This window comes from Microcaecilia unicolor, chromosome 12 (assembly GCF_901765095.1).
Source record: "Microcaecilia unicolor chromosome 12, aMicUni1.1, whole genome shotgun sequence".
Lineage (NCBI taxonomy): Eukaryota > Metazoa > Chordata > Amphibia > Gymnophiona > Siphonopidae > Microcaecilia > Microcaecilia unicolor.
Genome location: NC_044042.1, coordinates 66,116,695 through 66,138,469, shown reverse-complemented (window position 1 = coordinate 66,138,469; position 21,775 = coordinate 66,116,695). Strand labels below are relative to the sequence as shown.

The 21,775-nt window shown below is 46.5% G+C and overlaps 2 protein-coding genes across 4 annotated transcripts in view; one reads left to right on the top strand and one right to left on the bottom strand.

Moving 5' to 3' along the window:
• GPR179 (G protein-coupled receptor 179) overlaps positions 1 to 4,980 on the top strand; it is a 57,531-nt gene extending 52,551 nt beyond the window's left edge. The window contains exon 11 of the mRNA XM_030220467.1: positions 1,939 to 4,980. Coding sequence (XP_030076327.1) covers positions 1,939 to 4,980 — 3,042 coding nt within the window. The remainder of the gene's footprint in view (positions 1 to 1,938) is intronic.
• Positions 4,981 to 8,962: 3,982 nt separating this feature from the next.
• Positions 8,963 to 21,775, bottom strand: part of MRPL45 (mitochondrial ribosomal protein L45) — a 41,171-nt gene continuing 28,358 nt past the window's right edge. For all 3 annotated transcript variants that reach the window (XM_030221008.1, XM_030221006.1, XM_030221007.1), the window contains one exon: positions 8,963 to 10,336. In XM_030221008.1, coding sequence (XP_030076868.1) covers positions 10,241 to 10,336 — 96 coding nt within the window. In that variant the 3' untranslated portion in view covers positions 8,963 to 10,240. The remainder of the gene's footprint in view (positions 10,337 to 21,775) is intronic.

Here is a 21,775-nt window from a genome sequence, read left to right as displayed (position 1 = left end):
CCAATCCTCTATCTCCCTCAGTACTAAGAAAGTACAGTCCTGATCACACATAAAACAGCCCAAAGGTTAAAGGGGTCTATGCAGGGGAAGACTGACAGATATCTGGGCCCCCAGGCAATAAGGGTAGTTCCCCCACTCCCCCGACAGCTTATTAGCAATATACAAAATCATTAAATCATGCTAAAGGTGGAACCAGGATAGACATTTTAAATGATCTGCATGTTGTTTTGCCATCTAAATACTGCTGACGCTCAACATTGGTCTGACACATGCTCAGCATCCATAAGAATCCAACCTTTCCCCAACAGATGCAGCTCAGAACTAAGGAATTTCTCCATAGAAGTAGCTCTACAAAAAATATATATATAGTCTGATGCTCATGGCATTTGAAGAGTAGCAGCATAAATCTCTCCACTTCCAGACACATTCTGAAATACAAAACCTGCAAAAATCCTAACATAAATGTAGCAAACATGGCATATGAACGTAGCACTATGATTCAAACAGCAAGAACCCTATGAATAGGTAGCACTACAACTATTACACTGGATCCTACTTACGGAATCCACTCCTGCAAGATAGTCGTGAGGAACAGTCTTATGCTTTGTTTAAAGTTAGGTTGAAATCTTAGTTTGTTGCAAAGTTTATTTCAGGCTATGCGACACTAAGTCTCCTGCCCAGGTGACCTACTAAAAGAATATTGACCTTTTCTTATTTTTATTGAATAGCTGGGATGAGTGTGTTTTCTATTACTTTCCCTTGTATTCTTTTCTAATTTTCTTTTGTGTTTTATGAATATATAAACCACTCTAACTTGTCTGACAACTAGGGTGGTATATCAAATGTTTTTAAACTATTAAAACAACAATACATCAACTACAGGCAAAACAGAGTAAATGGAACTGCTAACTTGTTCTATACCGAAACTACATACAAACAGAACATTACACCTCAGTCATATCTAAAACACAGACAGACCCTCATCAAATACAGAACAATGGATAAATTACAAATAGAAAGATGAAGACAAAAATTGAACTGGGAACCGTAAGAAGTCAAATTCGGCGTGTATTACAACACTGAAGAAATAAAAACAGAAATGCATCCAGATTTCCTAAAGCTAACATATTCCTGTTAATAAATTCAAAATACAACATTTATTTTCTGTCCCTCCTTCTCTGTTCCCTCTTTCCCCAGTACCCCCAGGTCCAACATGTTTCCATCTCTCTTCCTGCCCTAACCTCACATATTGATCATCTTTCACTACTTCCCCTCCGCCCCCAAGTCTAGCACTACTAATTTCTCAACTCCTCACCCCCCCACACCCAGTATCTCCTCCTGTGTCTGAATGCCCCCCCCCCCCTTTAAAACCTGCATTTCTATAGCAGAACGGCAGCAATTCCCTTGAGTTGCCTGCCACCAACCTCATGGGATGCTCTTTGCTGCATCCTGCTCTTGTGGAAGTAGGAAGTTGCGTCAGAAGGGGGCAGGATGAGTAGAGAACAGCCCGCAAGCTCAGTGGCAGGCAGCTCAAGAGGGGGGATCATACAGAGGAGATGCTGGGATGCAAGTGGAGGGGGGGGGGGGGGAGAGGAGTTGCGAGAGATGAGCAGTGCTGGACCCAGGGGCCGAGGGAAAAGCAGAGTGAGAAATGGACACATGGGGCAGGAAGCGCTGGGCACTGCCAGGTTGCCTGAATAGTCAGTCAGTCTGCCCCTGGGTCTATGGCAAGTCTGCTCCAGAATTGGTATTATGTCTTATGAGAAAGTGCCAGAGAATCATTCTTGGAAACAGATTGCTCAAGTTCCTTTACATTCACTAATTAGCCATAGACACTCAAGAGGCTATCAAATTTATATGGAAACAAGACATCCCAAAGTTTGATTCTTACATACAAATTTAAAAATATATTATTTCTTTTTCTATCTTTGAATATAGGATGAATTAAAGAAACTTTATGCACAACTTGAAGTCCACAAGACTAAGCGGATGACTGCCAATAATCCACACCTTCAAAAAAAGAGGAGCTCCCGGCGAGGCTTGGGCCGTTCCATCATGAGACGAATCACAGAAATTCCAGAATCTGTCTCACGGCAGTGCAGCCGCGAGGAGAAAGATGGGTCTATAGGAGGTGGTGGGGGAAGCTATCCTGGCTCCTACAAAAAGAAAGTGTTTGACTCCAGCAGTTCCAGCATGAAGATGAGAGAGGAGCCTCCAAAGAACAAACTGTTTTCACTAAAGAAATCCCACAGTACTTATGACCATGTAAGAGACCAGGAGAATACCCCACCCTCACCACCACCCTGCCTGGCGAGTTCATCTAAAGATGCTTCCCTTAGGGACTCCTTAATGAGGAAAAAACTAGCAAAGAAAGCCTCACAGAAATCCATCAGTGATTCAATAGAAGACGCCCCCCTTGTATACAAGTCAGCCAGTGCTCATAACCTCTTAACGGAGAAGCCTCTTCACCCAAAGCCATATAATCTCCAGAAATCACTCAGTGTTATTACCAGTGCCAGGGAAAAGGCCTTGCTACTAACGAACAAGGTTTGCACTGTGGAAGACTGCTCAAAGCAAGCAGAGGGGGAGGAGCTGAGAAAAACAGAGGAAGCAACCACTATACGTGACATGACATTAGCAGTAGGTGAGGAGACACACAAAGATGATGGTCAAGCATACAAGACAGCAAAGCAGCAGAAGACCAACAATGTTCTTGAAGAAGCTGCAAGCTCTCTTCTGAAAGACCTCTATGACAAGGCTGAAGTTTGTCCTTGGGAAGTACAGGACCTTCCATCTATATCCTTGGAGCACAAGGTCCATAAGCATGTCACTTATGCACCAATCATATGCAGCGGTGTTGACAGATCCCATCAGTCAGGAAAGCCACAAAATGCTGACACGCTGCCAGACACAGGCCCAGCACCTTCACATCCAGAGGATACAGCCCCACCTTTCAAGCACTTGATTCAAGGCCTGTGCTTAGAAGAAACTAAAGATCTTCCAACTAAGACTAAAAGTATAGAAGCACATGATAGATCCAAACCAGAATTGAAAAAAGAGGACTACAGCGATCTAATGCAGTGTTTTTCTTCATGTCCTGCAAAAGTCACCCCAGCTACAGCTCATTCTTTTCCTGCAGAGTTATGTCCTTGGGAAAATGAGGTCCCTGGCACTCACAGCTCCAATACATCTAGCTCTTTAGAATTAACATGTTCCAATATGCCAAATACTACTTCAGCAAAACAAAGTTGTAGAGAACCTTCTCATAAAAACACCCTCAAAAGTTTTGTGTTAGCCATGCGAGCACTTAAAGGATCTCCTACAGGGAAAGGCAGCTCCTACCTCAAAGGAAGGAAAGAAAAAGAAGAAAGTGAAGGGAATCATCAGAGAGACACGAACACTAGGAATGGCGAAGCCAAGAGGTTTGACCCAGAAGTGACTCCCACTGCTAAAGCAGAGCAAATGTCCAAACAAGAAACTAACAAAACAAGCAGTGAACTACCAGGGCCCTGCCCTCCAGGGACCAGAGACATAAACAAGCAGAATACTAACTCTAGTAAGATGTATGGGGTCTACCCTTGGGAGGAAAATGTAAAAATAGATGTCAAATCCAGTTTGCCTTCCCATGGCAAAGTGGGCAGGAAAACAGAAAGAGGTGGCTCAGCAGAAGCTGGAATATATGCCACAACTAGAAAGATGGTGAAGCTCAGCAGCAATGACCCCAAAGAATCCACAGGACTGAGGAACCAATCTAGTGTTATCTTCAAAACATCAGACAGCATTGACATCAAAAAGGATGAGATTTGTCCCTGGGAAAGCATGGAAGCTCAGAAATCATTAGGTCAACTGAGCAAATGTGCAAGTACAGCAGCTACAGAAAATTACAAAACGTCCAACACATTAGACAGGATGGATAAGAAAAGGGATGAAATTTGCCCCTGGAAAACTGCTGAGGTTGAAGTTTGTTTTAAAGCAGATATATGTCCATGGGAAACTAGCAAAGCTCCAAAGGGTGAAGAAAGCACAGTACTAAGGCAGCTGGAGAATTTTAAGAGTCAACAAGAAACCATCCACCCTTGGAAAATTATGGGCTCACAGCAATTTCTGGAGACAATCAGCAAATCTGAAAGCAAAACCTTTGACCAAGGCCAAAGTATTCCAAAGAAATCAGAAAGCAATGGCAGTAAAAGAGGTGGGATTTGTTCTTGGGAAAGCCTGGATTATGAGGATCTGCCGAGAACACTGAGTAAATCTACAAGTGACACCTGGGAGTGGTGCAAAGCTATTTCAAAAGAATCAAGCAACAGAGAAGAGGTTTGCCCCTGGAAATCCATAGATGGGGCCATCAGCATCAAAAATGAAATGCATCCTTGGGAGATGGAAGACAGACTTCCTATCAAAATGGAAGCACATATCAAGGGTACAATCAGCAAACTGCCGTCAAGTAACTCACAGAAGTCAACAAGCAAACAGGAGACAGTTAATTCTTGGAAAAGTGAAGACTTAAAACATCTCACAAAAACAATAAGTAAAAGTGAGGGGAAAATGGAAGACCTTTATTTTAGTGCAAGTCACACCAAATGTCTCGTAAGAAAACGAACCAATTCCTTAAATAGGAATGTATGTCCCTGGGAAACTAAAACAACTGCAACCACAATAAAAAACCCAAGAGAGTGTTCTGAGGAAGACCCAGTACTCTCACCTTCCACACAAAATACGGCCAAGAATCAGATCCTAGATGCTAACAATCAGGTTACAAAGGAAATATTCTGCCATCACAAAGTGCAGGATGATGTAACAGGGGCCAAACAGGACTGCAAAGAACTCACCAGACATTCAGAGGTCTGTCCCTGTGAGCCAGATGTAACTTCTGCTAGCAGCACTGTGACCCAGAGTAAAGCAGCTGTAGCTACAGCAGACAATGCCAACATCCCCAAGCCAACAAAAAGGCCAGAAGTCTGCCCCTGGGATTTTGAGTAAAACTGAGAACTAGATCAAACATCTCAGAGTCGCAACTTCATTCCCTGTGAATTAAGAAAATGGTCCACAACTAACTCCATTTAAGACCGCCAGATCTTAATTTGAAGCTGAGCTACAGCAAGAACGAATGGAAGATATATTCAAGGAAGATGAGCATCTGCACAACCTGTCAGAAGAGTTGAGCCTCAAGTTTTTTTCTGGGTAAAAGTATATTTCCCACCAGCCAAGGAAGCCCAGGCCAGCTACAAAACCTTACACAAGACAATTCCCCTGTTTTCTGTATCAGCCAGTGTAACAGGTTAGACTATTTTGTTAACTCGAGAGCATTAGAACATTTTACACAAGAAAAAGCAGCTGAAGCAGGCTACTCCATGACAAGCTGATGAACAGGAACATATACACAATCAGCTGTTTTTCAAACCTAGCCAGCAATTAGAAAATGAAAGGAACTTATTCACTCAGTCGATAAGCAAAGGTAAGATTGCTCTTTAGCCCAAGCAACAACCCAAAAACATTCACAAAGAATCCATAACAGCAGGCAAACTGGTATTACACACTTATGCTTGTATACCAAGAGATCAGTAATGAAAGTCCACCGTAGCAGAAGAGCACTGTAGTCCCATGGGAAACACCGAAAGGAACAAAAACATGTGAACTGGACTATGGCTTACCCAGGACAAACAACGGAGTTCTTGTCGTTTGTCCTGGGGAAGCCATAGTCCAATTCCCACCTTTTTTTGTTCCATACCAAGAGATCAGTGCAGAAAACTAAGCACAGATGCACTGAATATTGGGGCATTACTCTCACCAAATCAACCAACCAATCTGAATGTACAGGACGGAGGACTCCAAGCTTTCCAACATCAGGCATCTCAAATTGATTCTTAGATCCTTCTACTAAAGCAGGTTAATAAGAATTCACACATTCTATTACACTTAGGGGCTCATTTTCAAAGCACTTAGACTTATAAAGTTATTTAGCAACCTATGAAACTTTGTAAGTCCAAGTGCTAGAGAAAGGGGAGAGAGGGAGGGGTCTGGTAAAGGAGGGTTATCTTTGTTAGAAATATTGTCTGTTTGTATTGCATTTGTCTTTGGATATATGAATAAAGAAGATTTAAACATAAGTCCAAGTGCTTTGAAAATATGCCTCTTAGTACGATAGGTTAAGTGCACTAAACAAAGCAGAGAGCTAGAGAATATGCCCCACCTTCCGACATGTAGGGTAAATCAGATTATTAAGTAACAAGCACATTCCTCCATAAGCACGGACAGTAGTCATTCTTTTAATTAAATTTAAATTTTAATAATTATATTCAGAGCTTACTCAAAACAGAGCTGGTGCTTATGGGCTGATTAAATGCTTCATCCCTCTTACTTCCTGCAGATCATTCAAATTATTGATCTTAATTGCAAAGACTAGCAGAAGCAAACTCTCTCATATGCAGACCATACAATGACCTCATATTAGCAGGAGAAGGTCTGTGATGACATGGCAACACTCGCTGCTGTTCCTAGTGTCTCAGCAATATTCTAAGTGGTACAACCTTCTTTCTACAGGCACTGGTAGGAAGCCTTCCTACCTTAAACAGGGAAATGGCTTTTTAAAGCCCATAACCTGTTGGTCATGGGGTAAGAATCCTCTAAACCAATAATTCAGCTATTTATTTCCTTTTTCTTTTCTACATCAGTGACCTATTTAAGTCTTCAGGAAGAAAAACAAACCTGCCAGTTGTGAGCCTGCCCACTTAAGAATAAGTCAGCTCCCTCTCAGAATTATGCTAGGGACATACCTTGCACTGCAGGCAACATTTGGGATAGGTAAGGAGCTGTCAGCACTGCCACATCAGGAACAATGAAAGTTTTGAGTGAGAGTGCAATATATGAGCTGTAAAGACGTCTTATTGTTTTTATGTTAGCCTGCCTCAGTTCAACTGAACAGAAAGGCTTATGAGATTTTACTGACAGTCCATGTCTGCTCATTGCAGTTTGTCTCTCTCCCCCTAACTCCCATAATTCTGGAACAACTAGACCTAGCTAGATCAAAAATTGAGGCAGTTAAGACCTTATCAAATGGGAAGGAGGGAGACAGACTCACTTCTGCAAACTGAAGAATGATACAGGTAGGGGTGGGGACATGGGCAGGGACAAAGTTGACACCTTTCAACAAGAAATAACAGAAATCAAAACAAGGTTATTTAGAATATTCCTTTTTTTTTTTTTTTTTTTTTTTACTTGCATTAGCACAGGCCTATGAAAGTTTGGTAAAACTAGTTCTGGTGAGAATCTGTATATCACTTATTACTCCACCACTCCCTAAGTGGACAGCCTGTCAGTTGACACAATCTAAAGCAGGGGTGTCAAATCTCGGCCCTCGCCCAGATGGGTTTTCAGGATTTCCACAATGAACATGCAGAAGATTTATCTACTTACTCGTAAAAAAGGCCAGTTTCAAAACGCAATGAAACGGGCGCTATCAAGGTAAACTCCCACCCATCCTCCCTCCCTGCCGAGTTCCATACTCCCCGCCCTCCAGACCCCCCTCCGTCCCTTGGTGTATCCCTCCCAAGTTGCAGACCCCCCTCCCACCATCCCTCCCTCCCAGTTCAAGGCCCCCTTCACGCCCTCCCACCAAGTTGCAGACTCCCCCTCCCTCCGATTGTAACCCCCCCCCCCCGTGGCGCAACCCTCTGGACACCACCCTGCTCGGTCCCTTGCCCCCCCCTTCAGTCCCTCCAGAGTTACAGACCCCCCCTCCCTCCCAGTTCAAGGCCCACTTTCACGCCCCTCCCACCGAGTTGCAGAGTCCTCCCCCCTCAGATTTAAACACACCCCCTCCGCATTATTGACCCCTGGACCCCCCTGCCGCGACCCTCTGGACATCACCCTCTCCTCCGAAATACGTCCCCTGAAGCCGTTGCGTACCTCTGCTGACGGATCCGAAGTGCTGTTCTGGGCTGCGTGGCGTTCCTTGTTGAATGAGCATCTGTTGAAGTTTCTATGCGTGCGTCTGATGTCAGACGCACGCACAGAGACTTCAACAGATGCTCATTCATCAAGCCACGCCCCGCAGCCCAGGACAAAACTTCGGATCTGTCAGCAGAGGGGAGGTATTTCGGAGGAAAGGGTGGTGTCCAGAGTGCCGCGGTAGGGGGATGCAGGTGTCATTAACACAGAGGGGGGGGGGGGTGTTTAAATCTGAGGGAGGGGGGAGTCTGCAACTGGGTGGGAGGGGTGTGATGGGCCTTGATCTGGGAGGGACGTGTGTGTGTGTGCGTGTGGTGGCGAGTGTGTGGATGTGCTTCAGGTGGTGGGAGGGGGGTGTTTGATGGTTTTTTTTTTGGGGGGGGGGGGGGGTTTGTTGATGCGTCGAGCAGGGTCATTTACGCGGAGTCTTGCCCCATCCTTGACCATCTTTAAATCTAGATTGAAAGCCCACCTCTTTAACATTGCTTTTGACTTGTAACCACTCCCCCACATTAATTGATTTGTTTGCTTTATTTTTGTCTATTAGATTGTAAGCTCTTTCAGCAGGGACTGTCTTTCTTCTATGTTTGTGCAGCGCTGCGTACGCTTTGTAGCGCTATAGAAATGCTAAATAGTAGTAGTAGAGTGTTTAAATCTGAGGGAGGGGGGAGTCTGCAACTTGGTGGGAGGTGCTTGATGGGCCTTGAACTGGAAGGGAGGGAGGGAGTGACATGTGGGGGTGGGGGTGTGGATGTGCTTCGGGTGGTGGGAGGGGGGTGTGTGGGTGATGTGATTCGTTGAGTGTCATTGCTTTGCTCTCGACGTCATCATGTTTGACGCGTGGGCAGGGCAGACTCTCATGGATGAAAACTTCTCAGCCACTTCACTTTAGAACGCTGGGAAAAATGTATCTCAGCCACTTCACTTTAGAATGTTGGGAAAGTGAGGCTTCATTAGAACGTTGGAGTTGCGTTTTATATAGAGAGATAATGGAGACAGTGCATGCAAACAGATCTCGTGTATATTCATTGGGGAAATCCTGAAAACCTGACTGGGATACGGCTCTAAGACCGAGGTTGGACACCCCTGGTCTAAAGCCTCCTCCTTAATTTCTCAATGGGAGACAACCATGAGTGTCATTCCTTAACATGCTGTGTTAGGCAATGTAAGATATGTATATAGAATAAAGATTCTATACAGATGTGTTGCTTTTGGTTATGGTTCCACTGCTGATGCTTTACCTAATTCCAGGATCAGGTATAGCCAGAGCACTGCTTGCTGGTGATGGCAAAGGCTCAGTGGGAGAGGTTGTGTGTCTTAGGTCTGCTGATCATAAAAATTATGATCTCTGAAAAGGCAACCATGATTCAGTGGTCCAAACCATTTAACTAAAATGGAACATGGATACATTATGCATCATCTCACCATGTCATCCTCAAGCTCTCCAAGCATCATGCCTTTCAGATAGCTCTTTAGTAACGTTATTGTGGACCTTTGTACAGCCTTCAAAAAAGTAGTAAATAAAAAGTAAAATAAAAAAATAACATTTTTGTTGCTAGCCCAGTGGGGCTCAGGTGGTAAGGACCATGCATGTGATAAAGAAACTCAAGCACTGGACTTTCCCAGGTTGGCTGGTGCCACCCATGGTGGAGAGGGAGTCATGGTTATCGCTTAAGGATGACAACTGGTGATTGCATTTAGGGTCTCTATACAGAACCATCCCTACAATTACCAGATTAAAACAATATAGGAAGGAATATAAAATGGGGGGAAAAAATCTCAGGGTACTAGCTCTCAGCCCAGATTCTCTCTCAGTTGGAAGTGCAAAGGAGCAAGATGAGCATTTCTAGGTCAAAACCTTTCTGCAGAAGAAAATGAACAAAACCCCATGACAGATGATCTAGAGCAGGCTCAGGCAGTCTTGGCTGTTTTTAAAGTCACAGATCAATCAGCAGCAAAATGTGAACATGTTTTACAAAGACAGCCTTTCAATGCTTACTGACCAGAGGAATCTGAACCGGGAACAATACAGTGGGTCAGATCCGACACAAGGAAAAACCAAGAGGCCATTCTGGGTCAGATGTGAGGCCGCACTTTGGAAAATTAAGACACTCAGAATGTGGCTGGTCCGAGCTAAGAGTCATCTTTCCCTAAGATAGCACTGGTTAGGATGAGGAGCTGAAGATTCTCTCATATGTAACCCCATGCTTCAATCCTCTGAACTTAGAAGGAGGAATGAAGCACCAAGATCTTGTCCAGTCTTTGTAAATGGAATTGCTACTTCCTCTTCAGGTTATTTGTACCACTGGGTGTTTTTGGGCTGAGAAACAGTAGAATTCATCTCAAACTCTTGCTCCGGCTGCAGCTTGGGACCAGGGATCACCAGTGTCTGAAAGACAGAGACATAAGGTTATACCTCACCTACACTTTGCAGCTACTTAAGGTAAAATTATGTATCATACCTGATAATTTTCTTTCCATTAATCATAGCTGATCAATCCATAGACTGGTGGGTTGTGTCCATCTACCAGCAGGTGGAGATAGAGAGCAAACTTTTGCCTCCCTATATGTGGTCATGTGCTGCCGGAAACTCCTCAGTATGTCGATATCAAAGCTCCATCCGCAGGACTCAGCACTTAGAGAATTACACCCACGAAGGGACACTCTGCCCAGCTCACCACCGCCGAAACGGGGGAGGGGAATTAACCCAGCTCATCCCCACACAAGTGGGGGAGGGGAATCCGTCCAGCTCATCCCCGCGGAGCGGGGGAGGGACACCACACCCGCCGATGCGGGGGGATCTGGCTTATCCTGCAACCGCAACCGCGGGAGGAGCTGACTGACCCTAACACCGCCGAAGCGGGAGGGGTACAAAGCTGCCCTACAGCCGCACGAAGCGGGAGGGAGTGCCGGCAGAATTTTAAGTCTCAATCCAGCCCCGTAAAACGGAGGGGAGAGGAATGCAGCAGCTCACTGTAACACAAACTCGTCTCAACTCATGAAGAATCCAAGTGAAAAAACTTGAACACGAAGTCTTTCTGAAGTAACTGAAGACTAAACTTGAACCTGAAATGCAACCAGAATAAAAACAGTACAGATATCTGGGAGGGGCTATGGATTGATCAGCTATGATTAATGGAAAGAAAATTATCAGGTATGATACATAATTTTACCTTCCATATCATCATGCTGATCAATCCATAGACTGGTGGGATGTACCGAAGCAGTACTCACCCAGGGCGGGACATTGAAATCCCTGAACCCAACACTGAATCTCCAAACCGGGCCTCCGCCCGTGCCGCCACAGTCAAGCGGTAATGCTTGGAGAATGTATGGGCCGATGCCCAAGTTGCCGCCTTGCATATCTCTTCCAAGGAGACGGACCGGGCCTCTGCCATCGAGGCCGCCTGAGTTCTAGTGGAGTGAGCCTTCAGCTGTATAGGCGGCACCTTCCCCGTGGCCACATAAGCCGCTGCAATGGCTTCCTTGACCCATCTTGCCACTGTAGGCTTAGCAGCCTGCAGACCCTTACGAGGACCTGCAAACAGGACAAACAGATGATCCGATTTCCGGAAATCATTGGTCACTTCCAAGTATCTGATGATGACTCGTCTCACATCCAGATATTTAAGAGCAGAGTACTCCTCTGGGTAGTCCTCCCTACGAAAGGAAGGGAGACAGAGCTGCTGATTCACATGGAAGCGAGAAACAATCTTGGGCAGGAAGGAAGGCACTGTGCGAATAGTCACTCCTGCCTCAGTGAACTGCAGAAAGGGCTCTCGACATGAGAGTGCCTGGAGCTCGGAAACTCTTCTGGCTGAAGTGATAGCCACCAAAAAGACTGCTTTCAACGTCAGGTCTTTCAGAGATGCCCTCAACAAGGGTTCAAAAGGCGGCTCCTGTAATGCTCTTAGCACCAGGTTGAAATTCCACGCAGGCACCACTGAGTGCAGAGGAGGGCGCAAGTGATTAACTCCCTTGAGAAAACGCACCACATCTGGCTGCGAAGCCAGGGAAGCACCCTTCAGGCGACCCCTGAAGCAAGCCAGGGCCGCTACCTGGACTTTAAGGGAACTGAGCGACAGGCCTTTCTCCAGACCTTCTTGCAGGAATGCCAACACTGAAGAAATTGGAGCAATGAATGGAGAAAATGAGCCTGCTTCACCACGCTGCAAAGGTACGCCAAACCCTGGCGTAAGCAGTAAAAGTAGAGCGCTTCCTCGCTCTCAGCATAGTGGCGATGACCCTGTCTGAGAAGTCCTTCTTCCTCAGACGCTGCCGCTCAATAGCCAGGCCGTAAGACCAAAGGGGGAGGGATCCTCCATCACCACGGGACCCTTATGCAACAGGCCCTGCTCCACTGGCAGCCGCAGAGGATGGCCCACTGAGAGCCTGATCAAGTCCGCATACCAGGGACGTCTGGGCCAGTCTGGACCCACCAGGATTATCCGGCCTGGATGCTTTGCCACCTGGTCTAGCACCCTGCCCAACATGGGCCAGGGCGGGAACACATAGAGAAGCTCTAGTGCCGGCCACTGTTGGAGAAGAGCACCTACTCCCAGGGAGCGAGGGTCCCGTCCTCTGCTGAAAAAGCGCGGCACTTGGCAATTGGCCGATGACGCCATCAGGTCTAGGCTCGGCTGGCCCCAGTGCTTCGTGATGCCCAAGAACGCCTGAGCAAATAGCTGCCACTCTCCGGGCTCCAAGGTATGGCGACTGAGAAAGTCCGCCTTGACATTCATGACTCCGGCAAAGAGAGCCGCTGACAGCTGTGCCAGGTTCACTTCCGCCCACTGGCATAGATTCATGGCCTCCTTGGCTAGAGGGGCGCTCTTGGTACCTCCCTGGCGGATGACATAGGCCACAGCCGTGGCATTGTCCGACAGGACCCGTACTGGCTTCAACGCCAGTACCGGGATGAACTCCAACAACACCAACCGAATGGCTCTGAGTTCCAGGAGGTTGATAGACCACTTTGCCTCTGCAGGAGACCAAAGCCCCTGCGTTGTCCTTCCCAAGCAGTGGGCTCCCCAGCCCATCAAAGAGGCGTCTGTCGTGACGACAATCCACTCCGGGGTCACCAGAGGCATTCCCGCAGACAACTTGTCTGTCTGCGTCCACCAGCTCAGCGCCTTGCGCACTGCTGGGACCAAGGGAAGGCGCACAGCATAATCCTCCGACATCGGAGTCCAGCGCAGCAGCAGAGATTGTTGTAGTGGTCTCATATGAGCCCTGGCCCAGGGCACTACATCCATCGTGGCCGTCATAGAGCCCAACAGCTGCACATAGTCCCAAGCCCGAATAGGAGAGGCTACTAGGAACTAGTCCACCTGAGCCTGAAGCTTGACAATCCGATTGTCTGGCAGGAACACTCTGCCCACTTGGGTGTCGAATCGAACTCCCAGATACTCCAGGGACTGAGTCGGGCGCAGCTGGCTTTTCTCCCAGTTGATGATCCACCTCAGGGAGCTCAAAAGAGCAACCACCCGGTTCATAGCTTTGCCGCACTCTGCATAAGAGGGGGCTTGGATCAACCAGTCGTCCAGATAAGGATGGACTTGTACTCCTTCCTTCCTCAGGAAGGCCGCGATGACCACCATTACTTTGGAGAAGGTCCGCGGAGCAGTAGCCAACCCGAACGGGAGGGCTCTGAACTGGAAGTGTCGGCCCAGTACTGCAAAACGCAGAAAGCGTTGAGGAGGAGGCCAGATGGGAATATGCAAGTACGCTTCCTTGATGTCCAAGGATGCCAGGAACTCTCCTGCCTTCACTGCCGCTATAACAGAGCGGAGGGTCTCCATGCGAAAGTGCCGAACTTTCAAGGTCCAATGGACCCCTTGAGGTCGAGGATAGGCCTACAGAACCTCCTTTCTTTGGAATCACAAAGAAAATGGAGTAACGTCCCTTGCCAAGCTGATTTTCTGGCACCGGAACGACCGCCCCCAGGCGGATCAGATTGTCCAAGGTCTGCTGCACTGCCACAGCTTTGACCGGAGACTTGCAGGGAGAGAGTACAAACCCGTCTTTTAAGGGTCGGCAGAACTCTAGCTTGTAGCCGTCTCTGATGACTTCCAGCACCCAAGCGTCTGAAGTTATTGTGGTCCACTCACCCATAAACGAGGACAGCCGTCCTCCAATCTGCACTGGGGCGTGGACCAAAGCCCCGTCATTGGGTACGAGACCCTGGGGGAGGACCGGAGGGAGCACCTCCGGGACGGCGGTCTCTGCGAAAGGAATGCTGCTTGGGGGAGAAGGTCCTCTTGAAGGAAGAGGGGGCAGAGGAGCCCAACCTGCCCGGGCGGTACCGACGGGCTTCCTGAAACCGTCCTCTGGAGGTACCAGGGCGAGTACTAGCCCGAGCCCTGACCTCTGGTAACTTCTTGCCCTTAGACGTGCCGAGATCGGTCACGATCTTGTCCAGCTCGACCCCAAAGAGCAGCTTGCCTTTAAAAGGCAATCTAGCCAGGCGGGATTTAGAGGCGTGGTCAGCAGACCAATGCTTCAGCCAAAGCCACCGCCGCGCAGAGATTGTCTGAGCCATGCCTTTAGCTGAGGCTCTCAAGACATCATACAGCAAGTCTGCCAAATAGGCTAAGCCCGATTCCAGGGCCGGCCAATCAGCCCTCAAGGAAGGATCCGAGGGGGAAGCCCGCTGCACCATAGTCAGGCACTCCCTGGCCACATAGGAGCCGCAAACTGAGGCCTGCAAACTTAAAGCAGCCGCCTCAAAGGACGACCTTAAGGCCGCCTCCAATCTTCTGTCTTGGGCGTCCTTTAGGGCCGTGCCACCTTCCACTGGCAACGCCGTTTTCTTAGTCACCGCAGTGATTAAAGAATCCACGGTAGGCCACAGAAAGGCCTCACGTTCACTTTCAGGCAAAGGATAGAGGCGGGACATAGCCCTAGCCACTTTAAGGCTCGCTTCCGGGACATCCCATTGAGCCAAAATTAAGGTGTGCATGGCAACATGCACGTGGAAGGTTCTAGGCGGGCGTTTCGTCCCCAGCATAATGGCAGAGCCAACAGGGACTGAGGGAGAGACGTCCTCCGGAGAGGAAATCTTCAAAATGCCCATGGCCTGCACTAACAGGTTGGGCAAATCCTCTGAGCTAAAGAGCCGCGCTGCAGAGGGGTCATCCGCTCCATCTGAGCGGGGATCCGTCTCCTCCAAGGAATCCGCAAAGGACCGTTGGGAGAACTCAGATACGCTGCCCTCATCTACATCGGAGGAGACAAAGTCCTCCAAGGCCTGGGAATCAACCCGAGGGCGTTTACCTCCGTGGGCCTCAACCTCTTTACCAGACGAGGGAGCAGGGGCAGCGTTTTGCATAAGGAAGGCCTGATGCAGCAGCAAAACAAACTCGGGGGAGAAACCCCCCAGACTGTGCACTTCCGCAGCCTGGGCAACAGCCCTAGACGCACCCTCAACCGGCGCTCGCAAGAGCGGGGGAGAGACATGCTGCGCATCCAAAATGGCGTCCGGCGCGACACTCCGCGAAGGAGCCGCGCGGGAAGAGCGGTGCTTAACTTTAGCCGCTTTGGTGCCGTCGCCCAAATTAAGGGCGTTCATGGCATTAATGTCTCCAACCTCAAGGGCGGCCCAAGAAGAAGCCGTCCGAGCCGCGTGGCCGGCCAAGATGGCGGAGGCGAGGAGCGGGGGATGGGCGTTTATGGCGGGAAAAACCGCCACGCCGGATGAAGGACCGGGACATTCATCGGTCACGAAACTGTCACCCAACAAGGGCGAATCAGGCTTTAAGACCCCCGCATCCCCTCTAGAAGCGCTCCAGCGATCCGGGGAGCGACTCTTTACGCCCTCGCCCTCCGACGCCATATGCCACGTGGAGATAAATCGGGGAATCCCCTGCCCGCTATAAAAAGGTAAAAATTACCTGCTTTCCGCTCCGAGCTGTAACGACCTGGTGTCCCAGTGAGTAGCTGCAATGAACGTTTAAATAAACGTCGAAATAAACGCCTTTAAAGACGTTCAAAAAAATTTTTTTTTTTTTAACGGAGCCAGCGGGAGGGGGGAGAAAAGGAGGGACCTGGCACCACCAGGTTTGCACTTGCTCAAAAGAGCCCTCAACCCCAGGCACTCAACAAAACCTAAAAATTAGGCTTGGAGGCCTAGCCAGAGCTGCTGCTGTGTGTGACCACCACCTGCTGAGATAGAGAACATACTGAGGAGTTTCCGGCAGCACATGACCACATATAGGGAGGCAAAAGTTTGCTCTCTATCTCCACCTGCTGGTAGATGGACACAACCCACCAGTCTATGGATTGATCAGCATGATGATATGGAAAGAGCTGCTACAATAAATTAAAGTTTTTTTGAGCAGGAGCCATCCAGTATAACTGGAGGGCATAGATGATGGCTGTTAGGGGAGGACAGAGAAATGTATTACGCTCTTTGGAGGAAGGTACTATATTGTAATGACTTTTTTGTGATGGGTGATACTGTTGTACTGTGCCTTGTAAAAGTCTTCACATCCTTCTACATTTTTCACATTCAAAATTAATTAAAGTAAGAGTTTGTTTCACTGATCTAAACATTTTTTGCAATTTCAGTATGAAAGAACAACTGTAGAACTATTCAAACATCATTAAAAAACATAAACCAAAAATTGACTGCATAAGCTTCAAATCCAATGAAACCAAATTAGCTCAGTTTGCAAAAACCTATAAGTAGGGCAGTTCATCAATTACAATTTTAACTGCATCATCAACCATGCTTAAAAATTTTAATCGTGTGGTTAATCGTACAATCCAAATGTAAAACAGTTGAAATAAAGTTAGCATGTACACATAGTTGTTTACATTTAAAAAAATGAAAGAGTAGCCTAGAGACCTGGGTTCAATTACCACTGCAGTTCCTTATGACCCTGTACAAGTCACTTAATCCTCCATTACCCCAGGTACAAACTTAGATTGATCCCAATAGAGACAGAAAAGTACCTGCATATAATATATGTAAACTGCTTTGGTTGTACCCACAGAAAGGCAGTATATCAAATCCATGACCCTTTACAGCCCCCCCCCCCCACACCCAAAATCCCATTTTGCCTTGAGCAGCCCTCTGTTATCCACACCCACAGGTGTACTGTTCAATCTCTCCCTCTCCCCAGCTGAAATCGTACTGGAAGAGGAAAGGAGAATGAATGGCTGCATATTGTACTGCTTCCTCCTCCTGTGTCTACCTGGAGATGACTGCTCATGTGAACCGCAGGGGACTCTGTTCATATAAACAAACAGTCATCTCCAGGCAGGAGGAGGAAGCAGCAGCACAATATGCAGCCATTAACTCTCTCCTCCTCTTCCAGTACGATTTCAGTGAAGGTGACAGAATGAACAGCGTAGCTGCTTGTGTCCGATTTAAAAACTTACCAGCAGCTCTGAGGATGTCCCAGCTGCAATATGAGCTCTCAGGAGAGAGTATCAACTCGCAAGGGGGAAAGAGGGTCAGTGGCACCAGCAGCTCACACAGGGGAGGGGTGTCAGTGGCACCAGCAGCACAAGTGGCTCTGAGGGAGGATCAGCGGCTCCTTCCATCAACCTCAGTGTGATTTCACTTCCATGGGAGTGCACCGAAAGTGAAAACAAGAGGAAGCATGGCCGTGACTCAGGAAGAAGTTAAGGTGAGCGTTATCTCCCGGCGTTCGTTAATTACATTAGTTAAACAACATGTTAATTGTGCAGCCCTAATAATAAGTTATAGAACCCAACTCTGTCCAATCACAGTAGTTCAGTTGATTCAACATCTGGTTAATTACATAAGATAAATTTGGCTCCTATGTATTTCTAATGGGGAAACTAAGGAGGACAAATATTTTAGTGCAGCCCATTGATGAATGTGCAGCTTACCAAAGCAGCCCATCAGTTATAAGTTTGACATACTTATCCTAGAATAAAGATCAGGCTGTTTCTGTTATATGAAGTTAATTTGAGGCAAAGGTCTAAACATGTTGAACTGAGTTACTAAGAGGTTATTCAAAGGGTACAGATTGGAGAAGGATATAAGAAAATTTCAGTGTATTTCCTGGGGCACTGAAAACAGTTTGGCACCACCGAGACACTACCTTCATTAAGCCATCCCTCCAAAGTCAGTAGTTATGAGTTACATAAACTGCTGAAGAAGACACTTTAAAAGAAATGCAGAGATCACTGGCTAAGACTGGGAAAAATGTTCAAGATTGCTCTGTAGACATTACCTGTGTGGGAGAGTGGCAAGAAGCAAGCTACTGCTGAAGAAAAGCCACATGATGGGCTACATAGCATTTGCAAAGAAACACAAAGGGCACACTGCATGCATGTGGAAGAAGAGTTTGTGGTCTGATGAGACCAAAGTGGAGCATTTCTGTCACAATACTAAGTGATACGTCAAACACAGCACACCATCCCTAGAGTGAAACATGATGATGGCAGAAGCGGAGCCAGGATGAGGCAAGTTCACAGCGTGGGGGGAGCGAAAGCGGACTTCCGCCGGCACACGTTTTCACTGCAACAGGACGAAAAAAAAAATAGGCGCCAGCAGAACTACGCTTGGGAGAGCGGCCGCTCCCCTGGCGCCCCACCTAGCTATGCCACTGGATGATGGCAGCATTATATTATGGGGATTCATTGCAGAAGTGGGGATAGGGAAGCTTGTGAATATTGAGCAATAGATAGTGTAAAGTAGAGGAAAATCTGGAAGGAAAACCTGTTCCTGTCTGCCATAGACTCAGGAAGACAAAATCAACCATGAACTGGAAAAGTAGAATTGGAAAAGGTACAGCGAAGGGCGACGAAAATGATAGTGGGGATGGGACGACTTTCCTATGAAGAGAGGCTGAGAAGGCTAGGGCTTTTCAGCTTGGAGAAGAGACGGCTGAGGGGAGATATGATAGAAGTGTATAAAATAATGAGTGGAATGGATCGGGTGGATGTGAAGCGACTGTTCACGCTATCCAAAAATACTAGGACTAGAGGGCATGAGTTGAAGCTACAGTGTGGTAAATTTAAAACGAATCGGAGAAAATTTTTTTCTTCACCCAACGTGTAATTAGACTCTGGAATTCGTTGCCGGAGAACGTGGTACGGGCGGTTAGCTTGACGGAGTTTAAAAAGGGGTTAGATAGATTCCTAAAGGACAAGTCCATAGACCGCTATTAAATGGACTTGGAAAAATTCCGCATTTTTAGGTATAACTTGTCTGGAATGTTTTTACGTTTGGGGAGCGTGCCAGGTGCCCTTGACCTGGATTGGCCACTGTCGGTGACAGGATGCTGGGCTAGATGGACCTTTGGTCTTTCCCAGTATGGCACTACTTATGTACTTATGAACTGACTCAGCAAGGAGAAGTGAATGTCTGAGTGATCCAGTCAAAGCCCAGACCAGAATCAAAAAGAAAATATGTGGCAAGACAAGAAGACTGCAGTCCACAGATGTACTTTAACTAAACTGAAAGAGCTCGAGCTATTCTGCCAAGAATAACTGGAATAGCTGCACTATCCTACTTTGCAAAGTTGGTAATCACTTATCATAAATGCGTCCAGCTTTTCCTACATCTGCACACAGCTAAGGAATGCGCTACCGAATGCTATAAAGATAACACACGACCTGTTAACTTTCCGGAAACTTCTGAAGACTAACCTATTCAAAGAGACTTACAATATGAATACTTCACGAAAGACTTAACATCTAATATGTATTAGAACAAACCAACATTGACTTCTCCAATCTGGATACTTTAATTTACTTTAATAATATTGAATGTTTTAACATGTCCTATTCTATTCTTATGCACCTGTTACGAATCATTTATGTATTTCTCCCAATTCATTTGATGTTTATTATCACATCTAATTTATGCGATATTTTCATGTACCTTGATTGTAGCACCTCTTTGTATTTATCATTCTGTTAAAGGTGATCACCATTGCGGCAAGCCACATTGAGCCTGCAAATAGGTGGGAAAATGTGGGATACAAATGCAGCAAATAAATAAATGATTCATGACTGTTACTGCTGCAAAAGGTGCTTCCACCAAGATAAGGGCAAACGCAGCTGCTGGACAAAATGGTAGGAACTATTATAAAGAACAAAATTACTGACCATATACATCGCTATGGATTAATGGGACAAGCCAACGTGGATTTACTCAAAGGAAATCTTACCTCACCAATCTACTACATTTCTTCGAAGGGATGAATAAACATGTGGATAAAGGTGAGCCGGCTGATGTGTACCTGGATTTTCAGAAGGCATTTGACAAACTACCTCATAAGTGACTTCTGAGGAAATTAGAAAGTCATGAGGTAGAAGGCAGTGTCCTATTATGGATTAAGGACTGGTTAAGAGATAGAAAACAGAGAGTTAAATGGTAAAATATTCTCAATGGAGACCTGTAAATAGTGGGGTTCCCCAGAGGTCTGTGCTGGGACTGCTGCTTTTGACCTTACAAGACTCGGCATCCAAATGGCAAATGACATTTAAAGTGAGCAAGTGCAAAGTGATGCATGTGGGAAAGAGAAACCCGAACTATAGCTACATGATACAAAGCTCCATGTTAGGAGTCCCTGCCCAGGAAAGGATCTAGATATCATCACTGAAACCCTCTACTTAGTGTGCAGCGGCAGCTAAGAAAGTACATAGAATGTTAGGAATTAGGAAAGGAATGGAAAACAAAAATTAAAATGTTGTAATGCCTTTGTATCGCTCCATGGTGCGACCTCACCTTGAATATTGTGTGCAATTCTGGTCATTACATCTCCAAAAAGAATTAAAATTTGTCTCTTTCCCAGAGTAAGGAGCTTGGTGCTAACCCTTTAGTGTCCAATGTTCCCGTAATAAGCCATATGGGAACAGATTGATGGGAACATTGGAGACTAAAGGACTAAATTAGTATTTGATGGTGCAGTTGAGTATGATCAGGAGAGGTGTTTTTTTTTGGTCACAGTTGCTTGGAATCACATCTGACGTGCTTGTTTTGTAGCTGCTGTTACTTGTTCTATATCTGATGTTTCCAATAACGTGGAAACACCTACCACCTGATTATTCTGAACTTGTTGATTTTTATCAAATTTAGTGGGGAGATAGTAGACCTGTGAGAAAGGGGAGGGGGAGATAATATCCTGCCCTTCTCACAGGTCTACTATCTCCCCCCTCCCCCTTCTCACAGGTCTACTTATCTTCCCCAAACCCCAAAATTTCCTTAATATAATTTTTTAACATTTCCCGAGGAGAGACAGTCATTTGTTGAAGAAAATTTATAAAACGTAAATTACTTGAGTGATTTTCAAGTATTTCTGTCTTCCTCCTTAGATTCGTTAAGTCTCTAACAATATTACTTTGCAACAATTGCATTTGCTGAAGACCCTTTCCTTGCTTTTCAACATATTGATTCACAGATTTTAATCCATCCTCTATTTCTTTATCTTCCCCTCTAATACTGCCATATCTTTACTGGGGGCACAGTACTTTCCCTAAGTCAGCAATTAAAGACCACAAATTGTCCAAAGTCACTTCAGGAGGTTTAGTAAATAAAGCTGTAAATTGAGTGGTCAGTACTTCAACATGTTGAACTGGATTTTCTCCTTCTACATTCGCAGCTCCAATCTCTCCCGTCGTTGTAAATGCTGCCTCTGCAGTTAATGGAGGAGTGTGTAATTCTAAACTCCTCGAAACTCCCTCTTGATTGCAATCTGCCTCCCATCACTCAGCTCCTGAGGTTCGTTCCACACCCAGGACTTAGGATGCCGCCATCAGGGAGCTGCGTCCACGCGGCTGAGGGGGACGGGCTCTTACATCGGGGCTAAGAGAAACTTCCAGCCCATAGTTCTGCCCAGGACAT